This window comes from Diabrotica undecimpunctata, chromosome 4 (assembly GCF_040954645.1).
Source record: "Diabrotica undecimpunctata isolate CICGRU chromosome 4, icDiaUnde3, whole genome shotgun sequence".
In the NCBI taxonomy this organism is placed as follows: Eukaryota; Metazoa; Arthropoda; class Insecta; order Coleoptera; family Chrysomelidae; genus Diabrotica; species Diabrotica undecimpunctata.
In genome coordinates, this window is record NC_092806.1 from 109,096,307 (window position 1) to 109,117,632 (window position 21,326).

Below are 21,326 nucleotides of genomic sequence, written 5' to 3' on the forward strand. Positions count from 1 at the left end.
TAGGATCAGTTGGTTTCCAAGTCTGTGAGAGGAACGGTGATTGTTCTCTGGCGGTTCCTGAAATGTAGCAAGCAGTAGTGGAATGTTAGTGAGTTTTTGTGGAGTTAGTGTATCTGACAGAAGCTGAAGCAGAAAAATATTGTAAGTCATATTTCTCTACTTATATTCCAAGAGTCACTGTTCAGGCCAACGAGAGATTCAGTTTATCGTAAAGAGAAGATATTCCAAGAGTCATTTTTCACTCGGGCCAACGAGAGATTCAGTTTATCGAGAGGAGAAAGGCTATCATAATTTGAATGATTTGTGCTTTTGAAGGAGATCATTAAGGACGATATACTTGCAACAATCTGTGTAAGATTGCTGTTTACATAGAGAGCGGTTGAGAGGAGATAATATAGTCTACAAGGAACAAGGATTTGGACCACTCATCATCAGAGAGAGATATTTTTGTTTCTGCAGTTTTTTTCTTTTATTGATAACAAAATTTTTACACGTAATTGAGAAAGGATATAAATATTTTGATTAGGAGAGTTAGAATAGTTTGGGATTTTGAGATTTCAATTAATATTGTTTGTACCATTAATTTTGATTGTTCACGTACGGAGAACAAAATTTTGAGAATCCTTATATGAGATTTGTTTATTGAAAACCTTTGAGTGTGAATTATTTCATTATTTTTATTTCAATATATAGTGTTAGATCATATGTGTTTTTTATTATTCCGGTATTCTCTGGACCTTACCTTTCACATGTAATAGCCTAGATATTGAAGCACGAATTTAACCCTGAGATAAAAGAATTAAAAATTGTGATAGAGTCATAATCATATCATTTAAATAATTTTAATTAATCAAAAAAATTAATTAGCTAATTATTGCTTGGCGCACCAAGACTATAAATATCACAATAACTGGCTTCCAAAACGTGGGGCTTGAAAATATCGCAGCTTTACATTTGAAGGAAGGGAAAGAGATCTGGAATAAGTACAGGTGATCCAGAGATAAAAACATATAACATTGAGGGAATTTGAATTTGAAAGTATTTTGACAATTTTTCCAGGGAATATAAATTTGATTTATTGATTGATCGTAGTTAGTGGATATTTACTGCTATTGAATTATTTGATTTTATTTTCTTTACCAATCGTACATTTGATATTTATTTTGAATTATTTGAATTTTACTGATTGCATATTTGATATTTGTCGTGAAAATTTAATACATTTGGGGAGAAATACTGTCGTGTTCTGAAACATATAGAGTGTTGTAAAATTTCACATTTGGCGGGGACAAAAACAATAACAAAAAGTAACAACATGTCTGTCACAAGGAGACAAAGTAAAATGCAGGAAAGGAAGGAGGATAACAAAGAAGATGAAACAATTTTGGAAGAAGTATCGGATAATGAAGGAAATGTGACAATAGTTGAGGAGAGAAAAGAACTATCAGGATTAGATAAAATATTACAACTAATGCAACTCCAGTCACAAACAATGGCAGAAACAAAACAAACAATAGAGAAAAACCAAAATTAAACATCAAAGAAAATGGATAAAATGGATAGAAATCAACAAGAAACAAAACAAACAATGGAAGAAAACCAACGGGAAACAAGACAAGCAATAGAACTAAATAACAGGAATATAGAGCAGCGTTTGGAAAACTATGAACAGGAAATTAAAGGATGTGTTGAGGGGATAAAGAAAGAACTGATACAACAGATAGAAGAAATAACCCTAAAGAATGCAAAACAAGAGACAGAGATTAAAGATATCCAAAATACAATGAAGGAGATACAAAATTGCCAGAGAAAGGAACTAGAGATGCAGAGAGAAGAAATAGAAACTAAAATGAAGGATATTAAGACTGTCCAGAAAAAGGAATTAGAAAAATTAGAAACAAAATTTGAAAACGTTTTACAAGAAGACATGCGAGAAATAGAAAGAAAAATGGAGGAAATCAAAAAGGAACAAAATTCAGGGGAAAGAAGGGAAATGGTCATCCATGGAACAAGCGAGGCGAAAATACAATTTGGCGGGGATATTCGGAAAACACACCCAGTACCGTTTGTTAAAAATTTGAAAACCAAATTACAACATATTAGATATTTTGACGATTGCAAAGAAACAATTAGAAACCATTTGAAAGAAGGAGCAGCGTTATGGTATGAAAGCAAGGAAGATGAGTTTGAAAATTGGACAGATTTTGAAAATAAATTTCTCAACTATTTCTGGGGGAAAAATAAACAGAGAGAAATCAACCAAGAGCTACAGAATGGAAAATATCACGAAAAAATGGGAATATCTGAAGAGAGATATGCTTTGCAGATATATAACAATTCAAAATATCTAGAATACAAATATTCTACCGAACAGCTGGTAGAAATGATCAGCAGACATTTTGAGGAAACGTTGGAAGATCACGTGATTTTGAGAAACTATCAAGATATTGATAGTTTGTGCCAATTCCTTCAATTAAAAGAAGCGAAAAGAAAAGAAATGAGAAATAGAAGACAACATGACCAATATAATGGACCGGAAAGAAGGTGTTCATCAAATTATGACCAGAGAAACCGACATCCCAGATCAACAAACGAATATAGGCCGAGAAATTACAATAATTACAATAGACAACAAAATTACGATAACAGGAATGACACACAACAGAGAACATATGAAAATCACAACAGGAATAGAGATGCACAAAATCCTCCGAATAGGAATACTAACGAACAAAGGGACGATAGAAATAACCAGAGCTTCCAACAACAAAATAGAAGGGAGATGAATCATGTAGCAATAGGAAACGACAGACAAATTTCTAATTCTAATCTAATATTTTTAGATGCATTTATAAAACATAAAGCGATTAAAATTGTGATTGATTCTGGATCGGAGATATCGCTAATCAATAAAAAACTAGTAAAAGAATTAAATTTGGACAGGTTTGTGTATAAGATTCCTAGGGTTGATTTAGTGGGTGCAAACAATAAAAATTTGACGACAGTAAACGAAGGCTTGGGAGTACAGATAAGAGTGGGAAACAAATTCCATATTATGAAATGTGTGGTGATTGAAGATTTAAATCATGATATGATAGCGGGAATTGATGAATTGAGAAAAAAGATATCACCATAAATTTTTCGGAAAATAAACTGGAAATCAGAGCAGAACCAGACAACACAGGAGAAGAAAAGCAAACAGATAGGAAAACAAATTCTGGAAGGATCAATGCACAGGAAAAACGCAAAGAAATCGATATGAGTGTAGAGGATAAACCGAAAGTACAAGAACAAGATCTAACAGAAAAGAAAAAGAGAAGGAAGAAAAAGAAGAAGAGTTCGAAAAGAAAGCAGGAAAATAAGATGGAGACCAGAGAAAAACAGGAAATAGAAGGTACAGAAGAATTGTTGGCAACCGACGATAAAACAGAATGGAAGCAGGAAGAAAAAGAAGGTATCATCAGAGAAGTGAAAGGAATAGAAACATGGTCTCGGAATACCAAAGGGAATTAGAGGATAAAAAGAAAACAGAAGAAAAAATGGCACTGATGGACGAGAATCCAGAATTTTGTGAAGAAGTATTATGGACAGTGAACACATGTGAACAAAAGGTGGATGAAAGAAAAATAAATTGTGAAAAAAACATGGAGAAGGAAATAGAGAAGATTTTAGGAAACCATGGAGATTTTGTTAATAAAGTAAACCAAGTGGTTAAAAATTATGAACTTTCTTTTAAGGGAAAATACTTGGAAAAATTTAAAACGAAAATATATCCAATCCCGTATAAAGACAGGCAATATACGGGGTATTTTAACATTCACGACATTTGTCAGTATCATAAGTAGATTTTAATAACATAGTGAAATAATTTGATCCTAGAAAACTTTTGTCATTTTTAAAATTTAACAAAGAGTTTTCGGCAGATCAAATGGCGGGGATTTGTTATGATATGTAAAATCGAGAAAAATATTGGTTTGTTTAAAAATATTTCAAAATTCAATAACATTAAAATAATTCAGATAAGTAGGATAATATCCAACAAACATTTCGAAGAAGGAGAGTTATTAATTTCTTGAATTACCTGTACCAAACAAAAAGTAAGCTTTGCATAAATTATTTCTTTGTTATACTTGAGTGACCCGCATAATTTTAAGTGAAAACAAAAAGACAATTGAACGGGGTTTTCCAAAATACATTAATGCAGTGATTAGAGACAAATAGAAGAGATTTTAGAAAGTGGTTTTTGTTAGTTTTAAGAATTATAGAAAATATTATTTGTAAATAAGTTTTAGGAAATTTTATAATTATAGGTAAAAATTTGTTTGTTATCGAAATGAAAAAATGGGGGAATTGTGACGAGTTTTGATTGGCGGAGATTGAAAAAGGTTGGATAAGTATGTAGGAAAAAGTTTAGCGAGATTGAGGAGAGAGAAAAGATAGGATCAGTTGGTTTCCAAGTCTGTGAGAGGAACGGTGATTGTTCTCTGGCGGTTCCTGAAATGTAGCAAGCAGTAGTGGAATGTTAGTGAGTTTTTGTGGAGTTAGTGTATCTGACAGAAGCTGAAGCAGCAAAATATTGTAAGTCATATTTCTCCACTTATATTCCAAGAGTCACTGTTCAGGCCAACGAGAGATTCAGTTTATCGTAAAGAGAAGATATTCCAAGAGTCATTTTTCACTCGGGCCAACGAGAGATTCAGTTTATCGAGAGGAGAAAGGCTATCATAATTTGAATGATTTGTGCTTTTGAAGGAGATCATTAAGGACGATATACTTGCAACAATCTGTGTAAGATTGCTGTTTACATAGAGAGCGGTTGAGAGGAGATAATATAGTCTACAAGGAACAAGGATTTGGACCACTCATCATCAGAGAGAGATATTTTTGTTTCTGCAGTTTTTTTCTTTTATTGATAACAAAATTTTTACACGTAATTGAGAAAGGATATAAATATTTTGATTAGGAGAGTTAGAATAGTTTGGGATTTTGAGATTTCAATTAATATTGTTTGTACCATTAATTTTGATTGTTCACGTACGGAGAACAAAATTTTGAGAATCCTTATATGAGATTTGTTTATTGAAAACCTTTGAGTGTGAATTATTTCATTATTTTTATTTCAATATATAGTGTTAGATCATATGTGTTTTTTATTATTCCGGTATTCTCTGGACCTTACCTTTCACATGTAATAGCCTAGATATTGAAGCACGAATTTAACCCTGAGATAAAAGAATTAAAAATTGTGATAGAGTCATAATCATATCATTTAAATAATTTTAATTAATCAAAAAAATTAATTAGCTAATTATTGCTTGGCGCACCAAGACTATAAATATCACAATAATATATATATATATATATATATATATATATATATATATATATATATATATATATATATATATATATTGTTGTGATTTGCTTATAATTGTAAATCTACTTATATAGTCTGAAAAGTAATAAGTTTATCTTTATCAAACAAATCAAAATCAAAAAATATCTCAGGGCTGAAAATAATTATTATATATAATTTTTTTATTAAAACGTGGCTTCAAAGTATCTTCTGCTAGTTCCATTTAAGAAAGATAAACAAAAAGAAAAAAGAAATACTAGACAATCAATTCTGATATTATAACAATTGTCCTTTATTTTAAAATATATCAAATTAATTGAAAATTCCGTTGAGGATAAATCTTACACCATACACTATAAATAGACTAAATAAAATATAATCAATCATCCATCAAATCACACATCCCTTAATAATCAATAAGGTTTAACTACACATATTTCTAAATCAACTATCTCTTAATATAAAAATTTTAATTATTAATTTAATTAATATAAGAATTATTGGTTCCTTTGCTTGGATTTTACCACAATCTCCAAACTCCAAGATAAACAAACTGCTTCCTCTCAGACACAACGAAAATATATCTGTGTGTACTTACACAGTAATGCCTCTATTTCTACTGGCATTCGTCTCTGCTTACCACAATGGCTGCTTAATTTTCCACACAAAACACTAAACACTACTTCTTATAAATTCTCAATTACAATATCTTTTCTACAATATCAGAAAACCACTAAAAATTAATATTTTTTAGGAGCATCTCCAAAATTCGCATTCCAGTTTGACAGTTATTTTGACAGTTCCCTTGACAGTTCCCTGTCATCCAACGCATCATCAGATTCTTAGTTCATAAATTTTTTTTTTGTTTTTCCAAAAATTACTTGACGTTAAAATACTTTCTTTCAAAGGACCTTGAATTCTTTTTTAACTTTTATAAAGGAGAAAACTCAATAACCAATAATCCTTACTTATTACTTTCTAATCTATTATAACTGCAAATTTCAAATAGTTGTGTACTAAATCTAACTGCTTATGTCCAAACCGTATTGTCTTTTTTATTGGAGAAAACTGTCCAAATCACTTATTCACTTATTCGGAAACCACTCATGTACAACTAAACTATTTCTATATACAGGGTGTTCTCGAATTTTTTAATGGTCTTTCTAATTTTAATTTTATCTACAAATTTGGGGATCTTATTAACTCCCCGCCTGGTGAAAAGATGAAAATTTTCCGCATATGCAACAAATTTTCTCGCGTCAACACTTAATTTCAAACTAATGAGATTACCCAAATTCCTTAAATCAAAAATTTTATTTCTACTTAAAAAATGAACCTTTTCGTTTTCTATTCATGATATTTGTATACATCGTGAATATTGAAAATTCCTCTGATTCTTTCAGAATCCATATGTCTCAGGACATAACTATTTACACCGTTTTCATTATTTACGATATATGGACCCTCAAACACCGGCATTAGCTTAGCACAAACATTGTTGGTGATGTTGGATACTCTCAGAGCTCTCACCAGCACCTTTTCGCCAACCTGAAAAGTGACAGGCCTTCTTTTTCTGTTGCGGTCCTGTCTTTGGACGTATTTCTCATTACTTCTTTGCAGTCTTTTCCGCACCAATTCCAAAACTTGTTGATATTCTCGGATGTTTGTATCTTCCCACGGCCTCTCTGGCATTATTCCTTTCATAACATATTCCGGGGTTTCTTTTGTCACCGTGCTCGGGATCGTATTTAAATATTTTTCTATTTCTGTTATTTTTCTGTCCCATCGATTATGTTGTCCATCTGTAGCAATACGAAGAAATTTTGTTACCTCTTGGATAAATCTTTCCGACGGATTGCTCTGAGGGTGACGAATGCTGACAAAATTAGTCTCTATTCCTCTTTCCCTCAGCTGTCCTTTTAAACGATCGTTTCCAAAATACGTCGCGTTGTCTAATACAATCCTCCTTGGCGTTCCTACGGAATCTATGAAATCGTCAATTTTTCTCAATATTTCGACTCCTTTTGTCGTGCGACAACTATACAATTTCACATATTTTGAAAATACATCTACCATTACCAGGATGTGTTTATTTCGTTGATTTGTTATGATTAAATCACTCAACATATCGATTGCTACGATGTCCAATTTGTTTCGGGATACGATGTTTTTGGCGACATTTTCATTTTTGTAATTCTTACTTTTATATCTTTGACATTTACTGCACTTTTGGGTCATCTTCTTAGCTATACAATAATCTTGTCGACAAATATAATTTTCACGGAAAACTAACCATACTTTCCGGGCTCCAATATGTCCGTTATTTACATGTAGGTTTTCCATCAGTTTCTCGGCCAGTGTTGGTGTCACCAAATATAATTCTTTTCCTTCAATTCTTTTAAAGAAAATATCGTCTTTTCTTTCTGCTCTTCTTTTATCCTTTTCCTCCAAACCTTCTTGATTCCTTCTTATTTCATTAAGCGAGAAAATACCGTCTTCTTGTGCCAATCGGTTTAAACCTACATGCAATTCAATCGTATCCTTTTTTCCTGTTTCTTCATCCCGGGTTAAAGCATCGGCTATGATATTGTCCTTTCCTCTGATGTACTTGAATTCAAAATCGTACTCTTGTAGTAACAAAATTCCTCGATGTATTCTGTTATTTACTAATCGATTCTTCATGATGTGGACTAAAGCGGCATGATCCGTCTCGATTGTAAATTTCGCTCCCAATAGGTAGAATCGTAGCTTCTTAACACAAAATAGTACACTCGCGAATTCGAGTTCAGTAACGCTATATTTTCTTTCATGCGTTTTCGTTACTCGAGAAATAAAACATATCGGTACTTCCTGTTCATTCTGTATTTGTGATAAAACCCCAGCAAATTTTTGAATTGAAGCATCGGTTCTCAGAATAAATGGTTGGTGGTAAATAGGATGATACACCTTGATTTCTTTTGAGAACTCTTCTTTTAATCTTAAGAAAGCTTTTTCTTGTTCTTCCTTCCAATTCCATCTAACTCCTTTTTTTAGTAATTTTATTAGCGGTATTTGTTTCTCGCTTATATCTGGGATTAGTTTTTTAAAGTAATTCACCATTCCGAGAAAACCTCTCAAAGTTTTCAAATTTTTCGGTCTCGGATAATCATTTATTAAATTTACTCGGTCTTCCGCTAAAGTAATTCCGCTCGTGTCCAGTTTAAACCCCAAATACACTACTTCCTTTTGAAAAAATTGGCATTTTTCTATGTTTAGTTTCAAACCAGCCTGATCCAATTCTTCCAGCACCAATTTAATGTGTTTCAAATGACTTTGCGTATCCGGAGAAAAAATCAATAAATCGTCTATATAGTGGACAATAAAATCTTCATGACGGTTGAGAATGGTGTGCAGAGCTCTCACCAGTGCTGCGCATGCACTTTGCAATCCAAAAGGAACTACCTTGAAACGATATACTATCCCATCAATTGAAAAAGCTGTATAATTTCGGCATTTTTCTGCTAATGGAATCAACCAAAAACTATGTTTTAAATCAATTTTGGAAAAAATATGTGACCCAGTTATTCTTCCAAAAATAGCCTCAATATTTAATGGTGATTCATATTGGGATACTGTATGCTGGTTGATGTTTCTCGCATCTAAACATAGCCTTAAATCTCCACTGCTTTTCTTCACTATCACTATTGGATTGACATAGGGTGAATCACATCTCTCTATAATCTGATCTTCCAACATTTTCTCGATTTCTCTTTTCACGTCTTGCCGATATTTATACGGGATGGGGTATGTTTTTGAACGAAAACTTCCCAAATTTTTCACCTCAAATGTATGCTCGTAATTTCTGGCCACTCTATTTTCTTCGTTTATTAAATTTTCGTAGTTTTTTAACATCAAACGCATCTCCTTTTCTTGTCCTTCTCCGCAAATTAGTTCTCCTTCGTTCTCCTTATCTTGTTTACATATATTTACCTCGTATTCGGTGTCCTCGTTTGCATACACTTCTTCTTCAAATACAGTTGTTTCTAACTTATCATCTCGCTTTTCGTTTATGCTCCCTGGATTCCATACATCCCATGTATGACTGTCTTCTTTTAACTTTCTTTCCTTTTCTTCCTTTCTCTTTTCTTTTTCTTCTTCTAAACTTCTCTCTTTTGCGGAAATCCATTGTTTAATTTCTTCTATCCTTTCCTTTTCTGGGCTCGTCTCATATGAGGAATGCCATTCTTTAAATTCTTCTATCTTTTCCTTTTCTTCTTCTTCTGGACTCGTCTCTTTTGAGGAATTCCAGGCATTAACTTCTTTTATACTTCTCTGCTTGTATCTTCTCATGTTTCTTTGTCCTTGTTTCGTTGCCAAATTCATTTCTACTATTCTTTTTTTATCCGCTTCATCTATATTCCTTGTTTCATTGTCCTTGTCCTTATCTAATTTTTCTTCCAATTCTATCAGTTCATTCTCGATGTTCATGGTTTTCTTATTAAAATCCAACACTATATGCTTTTCCGATAATTCGTCTACTCCTACTATCATATCATGCGACATATTTGGCATTATCACACATTGTAGTGAAAAAAATTTCTTTCCCAATCGTATCCTAATTCGTATCCCTTCATTTATCGTTGCTAACGTTCGTTTATTCGCGCCCACTAAATTTACCCTAGGTATTTTATAAATTAAATTTGTCAAATTAACTTCTTCTATCAACTTTCTATTTACCAGCGAAATTTCAGAACCCGAATCTATCAAAATTTTTATGGGTGTCTCATTTATAAATCCGTTTATATATTTTAAATTTGATCCATTTTCTTTGTCCTTATGTACTGCGAGTTTTATAAATTCCTTTGGGTGACAAAAAATTCCGGTGTTTTTCTTTGTTTTTAGTAAGCGCCTTCGCGAAAATCCTCCTGTTGTCTTTCTGTACTTCTTCTGTCCTCGCATTGTCTCTCTTCCCCGTATTCTTCTATTTGTGTGTTATTTACCTCTCTTCTCACTCCTCCTGGCCTTTCGGATTCGTATCTGTTGTCCCTATATCCTTGTTCATTTGTCCTCCTGTAATTGTTATTTTCTTTATAGTCTGTGTATGTATTTCTATTGTGGTTTTCTCTGTATCTGTCTCGGTTTCCTTGCTGGTTCCTGGATTCGTATCTCTCTCTCCTGTTTTCTCTATTTTCGTATTCTCTTCTCGGAATAAATTCTCTTTTAGGTCGGTCTTGACGATAATTTTGTCTCCTATCTCTGTTTTCCTGCATTTCTTGTGGTCTTCTAGTTTTTCTGTCTCGTAAATGTGATTCTCTTATTTGTAAAAATTGACAGAGACTATCAATGTCTTTGTAATTTTGCAAAGTAATGTGGTCTTCTAATGTTTCCTCAAACTGTCTGGCAATCAATTCTACCAATTGTTCCGATGAATAATTGTACTCTAAATGTTTGGCGTTGTTGTAGATTTGTAAAGCATATACTTTTTCTGATACTCCCAACTTTTCGTTATATTTCCCGTTCTGCAGTTCTTTGTTGATCTCCAATTGCTGTATTTTTCCCCAGAAATAGTTCAAAAATCTTTTCTCAAAGTTTTCCCAATTGGTAAATTCCTCTTCTTTACTGTCAAACCATAAACTCGCCTCATCTTTAAGATGGTTCCTTATCGTTTCTTTGGCTGTTTCGAAGTTACCGATGTACCGCACTTTCTTCTTTAAATTATTTATGAGAATTACTGGGTGTAATTTTTTTACGTCCCCGCCAAACCTTATTTTCACATCATCTGTACTATGGATAAGCATTTCCCTTCTTTCTCCAAAATTTTGTTGCGTCTTGATTTCCGCAATTTGTCTTTCGTTCTGCTTAACTTTTTCTTCTATTTCTCGCTTGTCTTCTTGTAACGCATTTTTAAATTTGATTTCCAATTTCTCTAGCTCCTTTTTATGATCGTTCTTTATCTCCTTCATTGTATTTTGAATTTTTGTTTCTTGTTCTTTCATTTGATCTTTAATTCTCATTTCTTGCTGTCCCATTTCGTTCTTCATCATTGTCAAACATCCTTTTATTTCCTTTTCATATTTTTCTATGCGTTCCTCCATTTTTTTGTTGTTCTCCTCTATGGCTTGTTTTGTTTCCTGTTGATTTTTATTTATTGTTTGTTTTGTTTCTTCCATTGTTTGTTTCATTTGTTGTTGTGATTCCTCTATTTTCTTTGAGGTTTCTTGTTGATTTCTATCCATTTTTTGTGATTGTATTTGCATCAGTTGTAATATTTTCTCTAATCCTGATAATTCCTGACTCTCTCTCTCCATAATTGTTGTTTCGAAAATGTCTTCTTGTTCTAAATGTTCTTCTTGTTCTAAATGTTCTTCTTGTTTTTTGTTTTCTTTACTTTTGCTTCTCGTTGCAGCCATTTGTTTATCTCTTGAAATATTGTCCCCGCCAAATGCCAACTTTATATTTCCTCGATTTGTTGCAAATACGGCAAATCCTCCGTTCACCCAAATATAAATATTTGTCAAAAATTTTCAAATGTTATCAAACGTCAATCAAAAAAAAATTAAAAATAAATTGTTAGAAAATATAAATTTAGATAAAATTTTAAATGTCATAAAAAAATGTACCAAATTATTATTCACTTGACCAAAAAAAACTATAACTACCTGTTGTTTTTATTTTTCAAATTGTATCTCTTTCCAAATGTAACTAGTAATACTTTTTTATCAGCCCTCACGTTCTGGGCGCCAATTGTTGTGATTTGCTTATAATTGTAAATCTACTTATATAGTCTGAAAAGTAATAAGTTTATCTTTATCAAACAAATCAAAATCAAAAAATATCTCAGGGCTGAAAATAATTATTATATATAATTTTTTTATTAAAACGTGGCTTCAAAGTATCTTCTGCTAGTTCCATTTAAGAAAGATAAACAAAAAGAAAAAAGAAATACTAGACAATCAATTCTGATATTATAACAATTGTCCTTTATTTTAAAATATATCAAATTAATTGAAAATTCCGTTGAGGATAAATCTTACACCATACACTATAAATAGACTAAATAAAATATAATCAATCATCCATCAAATCACACATCCCTTAATAATCAATAAGGTTTAACTACACATATTTCTAAATCAACTATCTCTTAATATAAAAATTTTAATTATTAATTTAATTAATATAAGAATTATTGGTTCCTTTGCTTGGATTTTACCACAATCTCCAAACTCCAAGATAAACAAACTGCTTCCTCTCAGACACAACGAAAATATATCTGTGTGTACTTACACAGTAATGCCTCTATTTCTACTGGCATTCGTCTCTGCTTACCACAATGGCTGCTTAATTTTCCACACAAAACACTAAACACTACTTCTTATAAATTCTCAATTACAATATCTTTTCTACAATATCAGAAAACCACTAAAAATTAATATTTTTTAGGAGCATCTCCAAAATTCGCATTCCAGTTTGACAGTTATTTTGATAGTTCCCTTGACAGTTCCCTGTCATCCAACGCATCATCGGATTCTTAGTTCATAAATTTTTTTTTTGTTTTTCCAAAAATTACTTGACGTTAAAATACTTTCTTTCAAAGGACCTTGAATTCTTTTTTAACTTTTATAAAGGAGAAAACTCAATAACCAATAATCCTTACTTATTACTTTCTAATCTATTATAACTGCAAATTTCAAATAGTTGTGTACTAAATCTAACTGCTTATGTCCAAACCGTATTGTCTTTTTTATTGGAGAAAACTGTCCAAATCACTTATTCACTTATTCGGAAACCACTCATGTACAACTAAACTATTTCTATATACAGGGTGTTCTCGAATTTTTTAATGGTCTTTCTAATTTTAATTTTATCTACAAATTTGGGGATCTTATTAATATATATATATATATATATATATATATATATATATATATATTAGTTGCCATACGACGTATTATTAATTTTCATTGTTTGACATTCATTTGTCATAATTATTATAATGTAGACAACAGATCTGGATGTCAAAGCGTCAAAATATAGTTTTGGGATAATTTGTGGTTAATTTATTTTAAGAATCTGTTTGATATTTCTTATTATATTATACATTTATTAGGCCAAAAATGTAGTACACTAAATAGATTAATGTTTATTTCTTTCGTCTTTGGGTAAATAAGGGAAAAATTCTTGATCATATTGTTTTGCTTATAAAAATTATCTTACATAAGTTAAAAGGTCTGATACACTAAGTTGCAAAGTTATGTTGGTTTTAGGCTTTATTTTCTAGACTTTTTTACTACTTTTTTTTTACTTTTTTAACTAAAGATTTTTTAATAAAATAACAAATGATGCTTAATACCGGTTGGTCATAACTCATAACCGCTTTATTTTGTACTTTTTTACAAAAAAACATATTTTTATACATAGATTTGGACCCCATCTGCTAGATGGCACTATTATCTCGATTTTGAAATTTTGGCGCTTAATCCGTTATTATATAACGTGGTCGAATTTATTTAAAGATGTTGATACTAACAAGAGATGCTTACAATAAAGACAAAGGCAGATAGCAACTTAAATATAGAAATAAAGAATAAAAAGATTAGAGCTTATTATTTTAACCCAGTATGGTTAGACAGCTAAAAAATATTTTAAATTTGATCTTTAAATTAATTAACTTTTCTATTAATTTTATAGTTTGACGATATATTATATTTTAGCTCCCATGCTCCAACGAGGATTTGCAGGTAAACAACTTAAAATGGAAGGATTTATGGTTCATAGATGGAACAACAGGTTTATGGAAGGAGTTACACAGAACTTGGAATGGATCAAAGAAGGCAAACTCAAATACCAAGAAACCGTCACTAACGGTTTCGAAAACATGGTGAAAGCTTTCATTGGAATGTTAAAAGGAGAAAACGTGGGAAAGGCTATTGTAAAAGCTTAATAAACTATTGTAATTTAATTTTTCTTATATTGTGTATTCTAAATAAAAAGCTTTTATAAAAAAATGTATATTTTCATTTAAAATTCATATATTTCTAGAAATCAAAGAGCGAAAAGTTTCTGGTAGTAACTTATAGTAGTAGTAGTAGTAGTATATATATATATATATATATATATATATATATATATATATATATATGGCTTAGGAGGACAAATTTGTACTCGAATCGGTATCAATAAAGTGTTATGAATCATCTCAGCATATCCCTGCCTCATCAGACATTTAGACTGACATAAATTCAAACTCGGAAAGTCCAACAAGTGTCTCCTAAAATTTGATAGGGGTGCCACCAGCTTTGGCGATCATGAACGAAAGCTATTTATTAATATCGTTTTCTGTCCTCTGGGCTATACAAAATATGTAAAAGATCATGGCTGCCAAAGTAGGTGGCACCTCTGTACGCTAACCACTGCAGATTTATTAGGAAGAATTTGTCCTCCTAGGCCATATATTTGGCCATTTAATTTAACAAAGCAGTGGCAGCTTTTGCTAAAAGATTTAATCTTTAAATTCAATTGGTTTTCGACCTCGCAGATGTGTCTGTGGGACCTAAACTCCACCCTAGCGTTGTTTTTGATGGAAAATCCTGTAAACAGTGGATGACAATACTCCTGTCATACATTCATAATGACTTGTTGTGAATGTTTTTATCAAATACTGGTACACATTGGACACTATTTTTTTAGCTTGGAAAAGAGAAGCAAACAAAAGACTACGAGAAAGCGGTAAAGTGAATCTTGGTTTTCAAAAAGATCCTAAAACAAAAGTATACAAACAAATTGCTCCTAACCCTGAGAAAATAATGGGACCACGCTGTGATTCAAATCAGTGTAAGGGAAGTAAATTACGTGCTTGTTTCAAAATTTTAGAAAATACTAGAAAAGAAATATTTAACAAATTTTTTAGAAAATGACATGGGAACAACGGAAAATTTTTGTGGCTAATAATGTAACACGCACATCCGTAAAACGAAGGTATACAAAAAATTAAACATCATCCAGAAATTGTTTAATGTTTTATAATTTACCAGTTGATGGTCAAAAGACAAATGTATGTAAAAAATTATTTCTATCTACTTTATGCTTAGGTGAATTTCAAGTAACCTCATGGGTTAAGAAAGCCAAACACAATATTCACGAATCCAATGTATCACAAGAAACAGGAATGAGACGAGCACGACCCAAAATGAATGGTGACAAGCAGTTTTTAGAGACGTTTTTAGATGAGCTATTAAAACTGCCATCCCACTACTGCCGTAAAAGCTCAAGCAAATTATATTTAGACCAGACTGTTCGATCTATTACAGCTTTATATAGCGAGTATCTGTTGAAGTGCAAAAATGAAGGCAATCAGGCTATAAATAGAAGAACATTTGACGAGTTATTCCATGAGAAAGGAATTTTTATATATCTGCCCAAAAAAATAAATGTGACATTTGTTGTCAACATGAAGTAGGGAACCTGGATAAGGAATCTTTTTCCAATCATATTACTAAGAAGGAAAGAGCAAGACAAGAAAAACTGAATGACACCAAGCTAGCTCAAGATGAATCAAGCATCGTTTTAATGATGGATCTACAAGCTATTAAGGTGTGTCTCAGCCTTAATGCAAGTTCTGTATATTATAAAACAAAATTGTGTTGTGTAATTTCACCATAATGAATATAAAAACAAAACATGTTATGTGCTATTGGTTTAGCGAAATAGAAACTGATTTGCCCGCCTCCTCGTTTGCCTCTTTGGTTGTGGACTATATTACACGGTTTACGGATAGCAACTTGCCACTTACAGTGTACAGTGATGGATGTTCTTATCAAAACCATAACAGTATCATGTCAAATGCACTGCTTTTTTGCTCTATAAGTAGAAATCAAATAATTGAACAAAAATACTTAGAACGTGGACATACTCAAATGGAGTGTGACTCCATTCACAGTCAAATAAAAACTAAAATTAAAAGACGTGATATATATATATATATATATATATATATATATATATATATATATATATATATATATATATGTCGTATACTTATCTTTCTATTACTCGTGAAGCTAGACAAAATCCCTATCCGTATGTGGCCGAATGGGTAACGTACGATTGGTTTAAAGATCGAAAAAGGAAAACCAGATGTATGCCAGCATACGACCAGGGAACAAAAATGTGATTGACATTAGAGCTATTAAATATACACCCGAAGGTGTTATTTTCTACAAACTCAACTTTATGGGTAGAACTACCGCAGCGTAGAAACAGACAAGAAGTGTGCCGTGTTTGGCCGCAAATGAATTTGGTAGACAGAAAAATAAAGGCTCAGAAATGGAAACATCTTTAAGATTTAAAAGCTGTTATCCCTCCTGATTGTCATTACTTTTACGATAATATCGAATATAATTAATAATTTCGTTTAAAATCTTTTTAATATCTACTTTAGTTATAAATAAAACTTAATTTCGAAATAACTTCAATTTAATAAAACACTTAAACCACATTCTGCATTATTATTTGGTAGTAATTCCTAGTAACCCACTTTTAGACCAAAATAATTTTGAAAATTAAAAAAATGATGTATTTTCCAATATTATAAGAATATCTTGATAATAAATCAATAATTATCTATTTAGGTTTAACGATTTTCGCACGCAGAGATTGTTTTTTATACTCCTGTAAAAAAACTTATTTGTGGGTTACGAGCTTTTGCATCTTAAGCGACGCATAGTATCATGACGCAACCCTTCTCATCGGTCATTTAGGTCACATGGTCAATAAACCTGGCAAATTAGAATGAGATGCAGGGACTGTTTTGCATTAGTTTTCTTTGTCGCACTGGGGGAACAAGCTGGTATTGTAACGATCAGTCTATCTTGCATTATATGTCTATGATTTTACCACATAAAAATCTAACCTATGTCCCAGCCAGATGGCTAAATTAGCTATTCGATTAAACAGCTAGCCCTTTGATTGAATAACGCCATTCAATAACACGTCTATTTTGTCGAATTTTTATGCAATTAAAAAATTTAACGACATGGCTGATTGAAAAGCCGCCATATCATTGACGTAATTTCTTTCTTGACCACCGCGCCGGTAGTAGCACCAGTTAACTGGTTGAAAACTAGTCGTTTAATTGAACCAATTTGTGTCACATATCAGAATCCTACTACTAGCCCCCATAGCTTTATGTCTTGCAATAATCCTGTTCATGTCACATGTGGATTGATGGTAGTGGGAGAGGAAGGTTTTGGTTCCACAGTACTGTGTTTTAGATGCAAAACCGAAGAAATACACTATTTCAGAGAAATGAGGCCCACAAAAGTTTCAAACGTGCAGCTGAAAAAATTATTGAGAACACAGCAAAAAAACTGACACCTCTATATATTAACAGTAGTGTGCTGATAAATGTACCAAAAGTGGATCGTCGACATTTGGACAACAAAAATATTAAAGGAAAAATTGTGGATTTTAGAAATGGAGTTTATAAAATGGGCGCAAAAGAATTGTACTCATCAACGGAAAGCTATGATGATAACATTTTAGATACTCCTAAATCTTTACGAGAAGCTGTGACTATATAATTAATAAATTATTTAAATCTAACATGAAAATTATTAATAACCTCATCTGTGAAGTAAATAATATCATAATGCGACGTTTAATCAAATGAAAGAGCTAGTCGTGCAACTAGGTGACTATTTCAATTGGCTGTTTGATAACACGACTGATCGTCGTCTAGCTGACCTGTTAAACGTTATCTTCGTTGTCGTCAGCCAGTCGGCTAATCGACATTTAGACATGTCGTCCATTTGCGACAACAGTGTAATATCTCGAAAACCTTGATTTTACAGTAGACACTTTTTAAACTTTTGATCACATCTAGCTATTTAAGTATTATGCAGATTTATACCATTGTTAGAGTAAGTTTTAAAGCAATTCATTATTATAATTATTATTCATGCCATAGTAGTGTAAAATTATCAGCAGAATGCCTGAAATTCCTGAGTTAAAAAAAACCAGCGAACTTATCACATTGTTCGTGAACATATATGATCTTAGATGTGCTAACATTAAAAATCGCGTTGAAGATGATGAACTTATTTACTTTTATATGAGGTATATATTGATAAAATTCTATTGTCTAAAATAAAGTAAATAAATAAGGTTGGAAATAAAATAGAAATAGTAATATCTTGTACACAGTTTAATGTAATAATACAATCTTTAGATCAACAACTTATATTAAGGTACTTCCAATCACAAAAAAACACAAAATATATTTTTTTTTTTTATTTATTTATGCCTCAACCTCATAGGGTCATTGGCGTTGTACAATTTAGAGTTTTACAGTTTATTTAGTACAGTTATGGAATGTAAGTATGATGTCAAATTTTTCATATCAGTTCCGTCACTTAATATTGCCTGTAAGGTATCTTGTAATTTATATTGAAGTCTCTCCATGCGATATAAAGGACACTCCAGTAAAATATGGCGAACACTGAGCACAATATCACATATGTTGCACTTTGGTTTTAATTCACTCTCTAGCAGATGTTTATGGGTGATGGCGGTGTGGCCTATTCTCAGACGAGATAGGATGGTTTGATGTTTACGCTTATTTGGGGTTGATTTCCAAGGTAATATGGAATGTTTTACTTCTCGTAGTTTGGATGTTGATTGATTCCACTTGGTCTGCCAATCATTGATTATTAAGTTCTTGATTATAGGTTTTATATCTAGATGTGGAATGCTTCTGATTTCTATAGCTTCCGGACTCGAGATTGCTAGTTTTGCCAAGGAATCTACTTCTTCGTTACCAGCAATTCCAATATGGGAAGGAATCCATACAAAGTTGACATTTATGTTCATAGTTTGCAGTTGGCTTAATGCTGATTTAATAAGTAGTAGACTTGGATGACTAGGATATAAGTTATTTAGGGCAATTACAGAACTTAGGGAATCCGTAATAATGACAGGGTTTTTGATACTATTTTCTACCACAAAATTTATTGCATTGAGAATAGCAGTTAATTCGGCTGTGTAAATGGATGTTAATTTAGGGAGTTTCATTAATATTTTTGTTTCATTAGACATAAATGCTGCTCCCACTCCATCTATAGTTTTAGAGGCATCGGTATATATAAGTGTATGGTTACTGTATGTCTTGAATTCTTGGAAGACATATTGATATAATGCTTTGGGATGGTTATCTGCTTTTTTATATATGGAGAGTTTGGTATTGATAGATGGGATGGGAACAGTCCAAGGGGGAACAGTGTTAATATCGGGTATGCAATAGATATCTTGAAATTTGAATTCAAGTTCATTGAGGTATCTATTTACCTTTTCATAAAAAGGAAGGTCAAGCCTAGCATGAGTTTTAAAGATATTCCTAAAACGGTCTGAATTTACATAGTGATTAACAGGATTCATAGGATTTGCCTGTATTGATACCGCATATGTTAGTGAAAGTTGTTTTCTTCGGAATTCCAGGGGGACTTCTCCAGCTTCACAGTGTAAACTTTCAGTAGGGCTAGTATAAAAAGCACCTAGTATAGTTCGCAAAGCACTATTTTGTATTCGATCGAGTTGTTTTATGATATATGGTTTTGCTGAATCATAAATAATACAAGCGTAGTCGAGTTTGGACCTGATCAATGACTTGTACATAAGGGTCAGTGTTTTACTATCTGCTCCCCACGTGTTGTGTGCAACAGTTTTTATAATGTTAAGTGCAGATTGACAAGTACTTTTTAGATCATGAATGTGGTGGTTCCAGGATAATCTGTTGTCAAATGTCATGCCTAGACATTTAATTTTCTCAACATATTTTATTTCTTTATTAAACAGTTTTAATTCTGGAGTGATATAACTTCTTTTTTTTGAAAATAGCATAGCCTTTGATTTTGTTGTTGATAATTGAAGACCTGTGGAATTTGTCCATAATTCGAGATTCCATAGCACTTTCTGTAGATGGGTCTGAAGGGTTTTATCATTTATCCCCTTAACAAAAATGATTAAGTCATCTGCAAAGAGTCTAGCTTTTACTGGTAAGTCACAAGTGGAGATAATATTATTTATTGCAATAAGAAATAGGGAGACGCTTAAATTAGATCCTTGAGGAATTCCGTTTTTTTAAATTTTTGTATTAGATAAAGTACCGTTAACTCGTACATTAAAAGTTCGATGAGATAGGAAATTTTTTATGAATTGTGCTATATTACCTTTTATTCCCCATCGACTAAGTGTTTGAATAATACCATGTCGCCAAACTGTATCGTATGCTCTTGTTATGTCAAAAAATACTGCGATACATTTTTGTCCACATGCCATTGCTTCATGAATCTCAGACTCTAAACTAATAAGATTATCCAGTGTTGAACGACTTTTTCGGAATCCGCTTTGTTCCGGGGCAAGTAATTTATTATTTTCTAAAAACCACATTAATCTGTTGGATATGATTTTCTCGAGAACTTTACACATTACACAAGTTAGAGAAATAGGTCTATATGAATGTGACAGAGATTTTGGTTGATTTTGTTTATAAATAGGGATGACAATAGATGAACTCCAGATTTTTGGAAACTTGCTATATCTCCATATATTATTATAGATATTCAGCAAGTGTTTCTTTGCAGATAAAGGAAGTTTTTGAAGAAATATTGCAGGAATGTTATCAGGACCGGGAGAAGAGTTTTTTGTATTATTGAGTGAGTATTCTAATTCATCCATGGTTATGGGATAATTTAAAGGAGAAAGGTCATCAGGCATTATATCAATACCTTTGGATTCCTCTTTCTCTTTTTTGGTCAAAAAATCTGAAGGAAGAACATTATCACTTGAGAATCTTTCAAAACTATTAGCTAGAATATTAGCTATGTCTAGGGGGGAAGTGTATATTTTTTGTTTTTCTTCTAAGAAGTTAATGTGGTTTGGGGTATTTTTCCCGGATATCTTTCGTACCATTTGCCATACTTTATTAATTGGTGTA

General features: G+C 31.9%; 1 protein-coding gene across 1 annotated transcript in view; it reads left to right on the forward strand.

The window, feature by feature from the left end:
- Positions 1-14,336, forward strand: part of LOC140439840 (prostaglandin reductase 1-like) — a 43,413-nt gene extending 29,077 nt beyond the window's left edge. Inside the window, exon 6 of the mRNA XM_072529994.1 lies at positions 14,050-14,336. Coding sequence (XP_072386095.1) covers positions 14,050-14,279 — 230 coding nt within the window. The 3' untranslated portion in view covers positions 14,280-14,336. The remainder of the gene's footprint in view (positions 1-14,049) is intronic.
- The last annotated feature ends 6,990 nt before the right edge of the window (positions 14,337-21,326 follow it).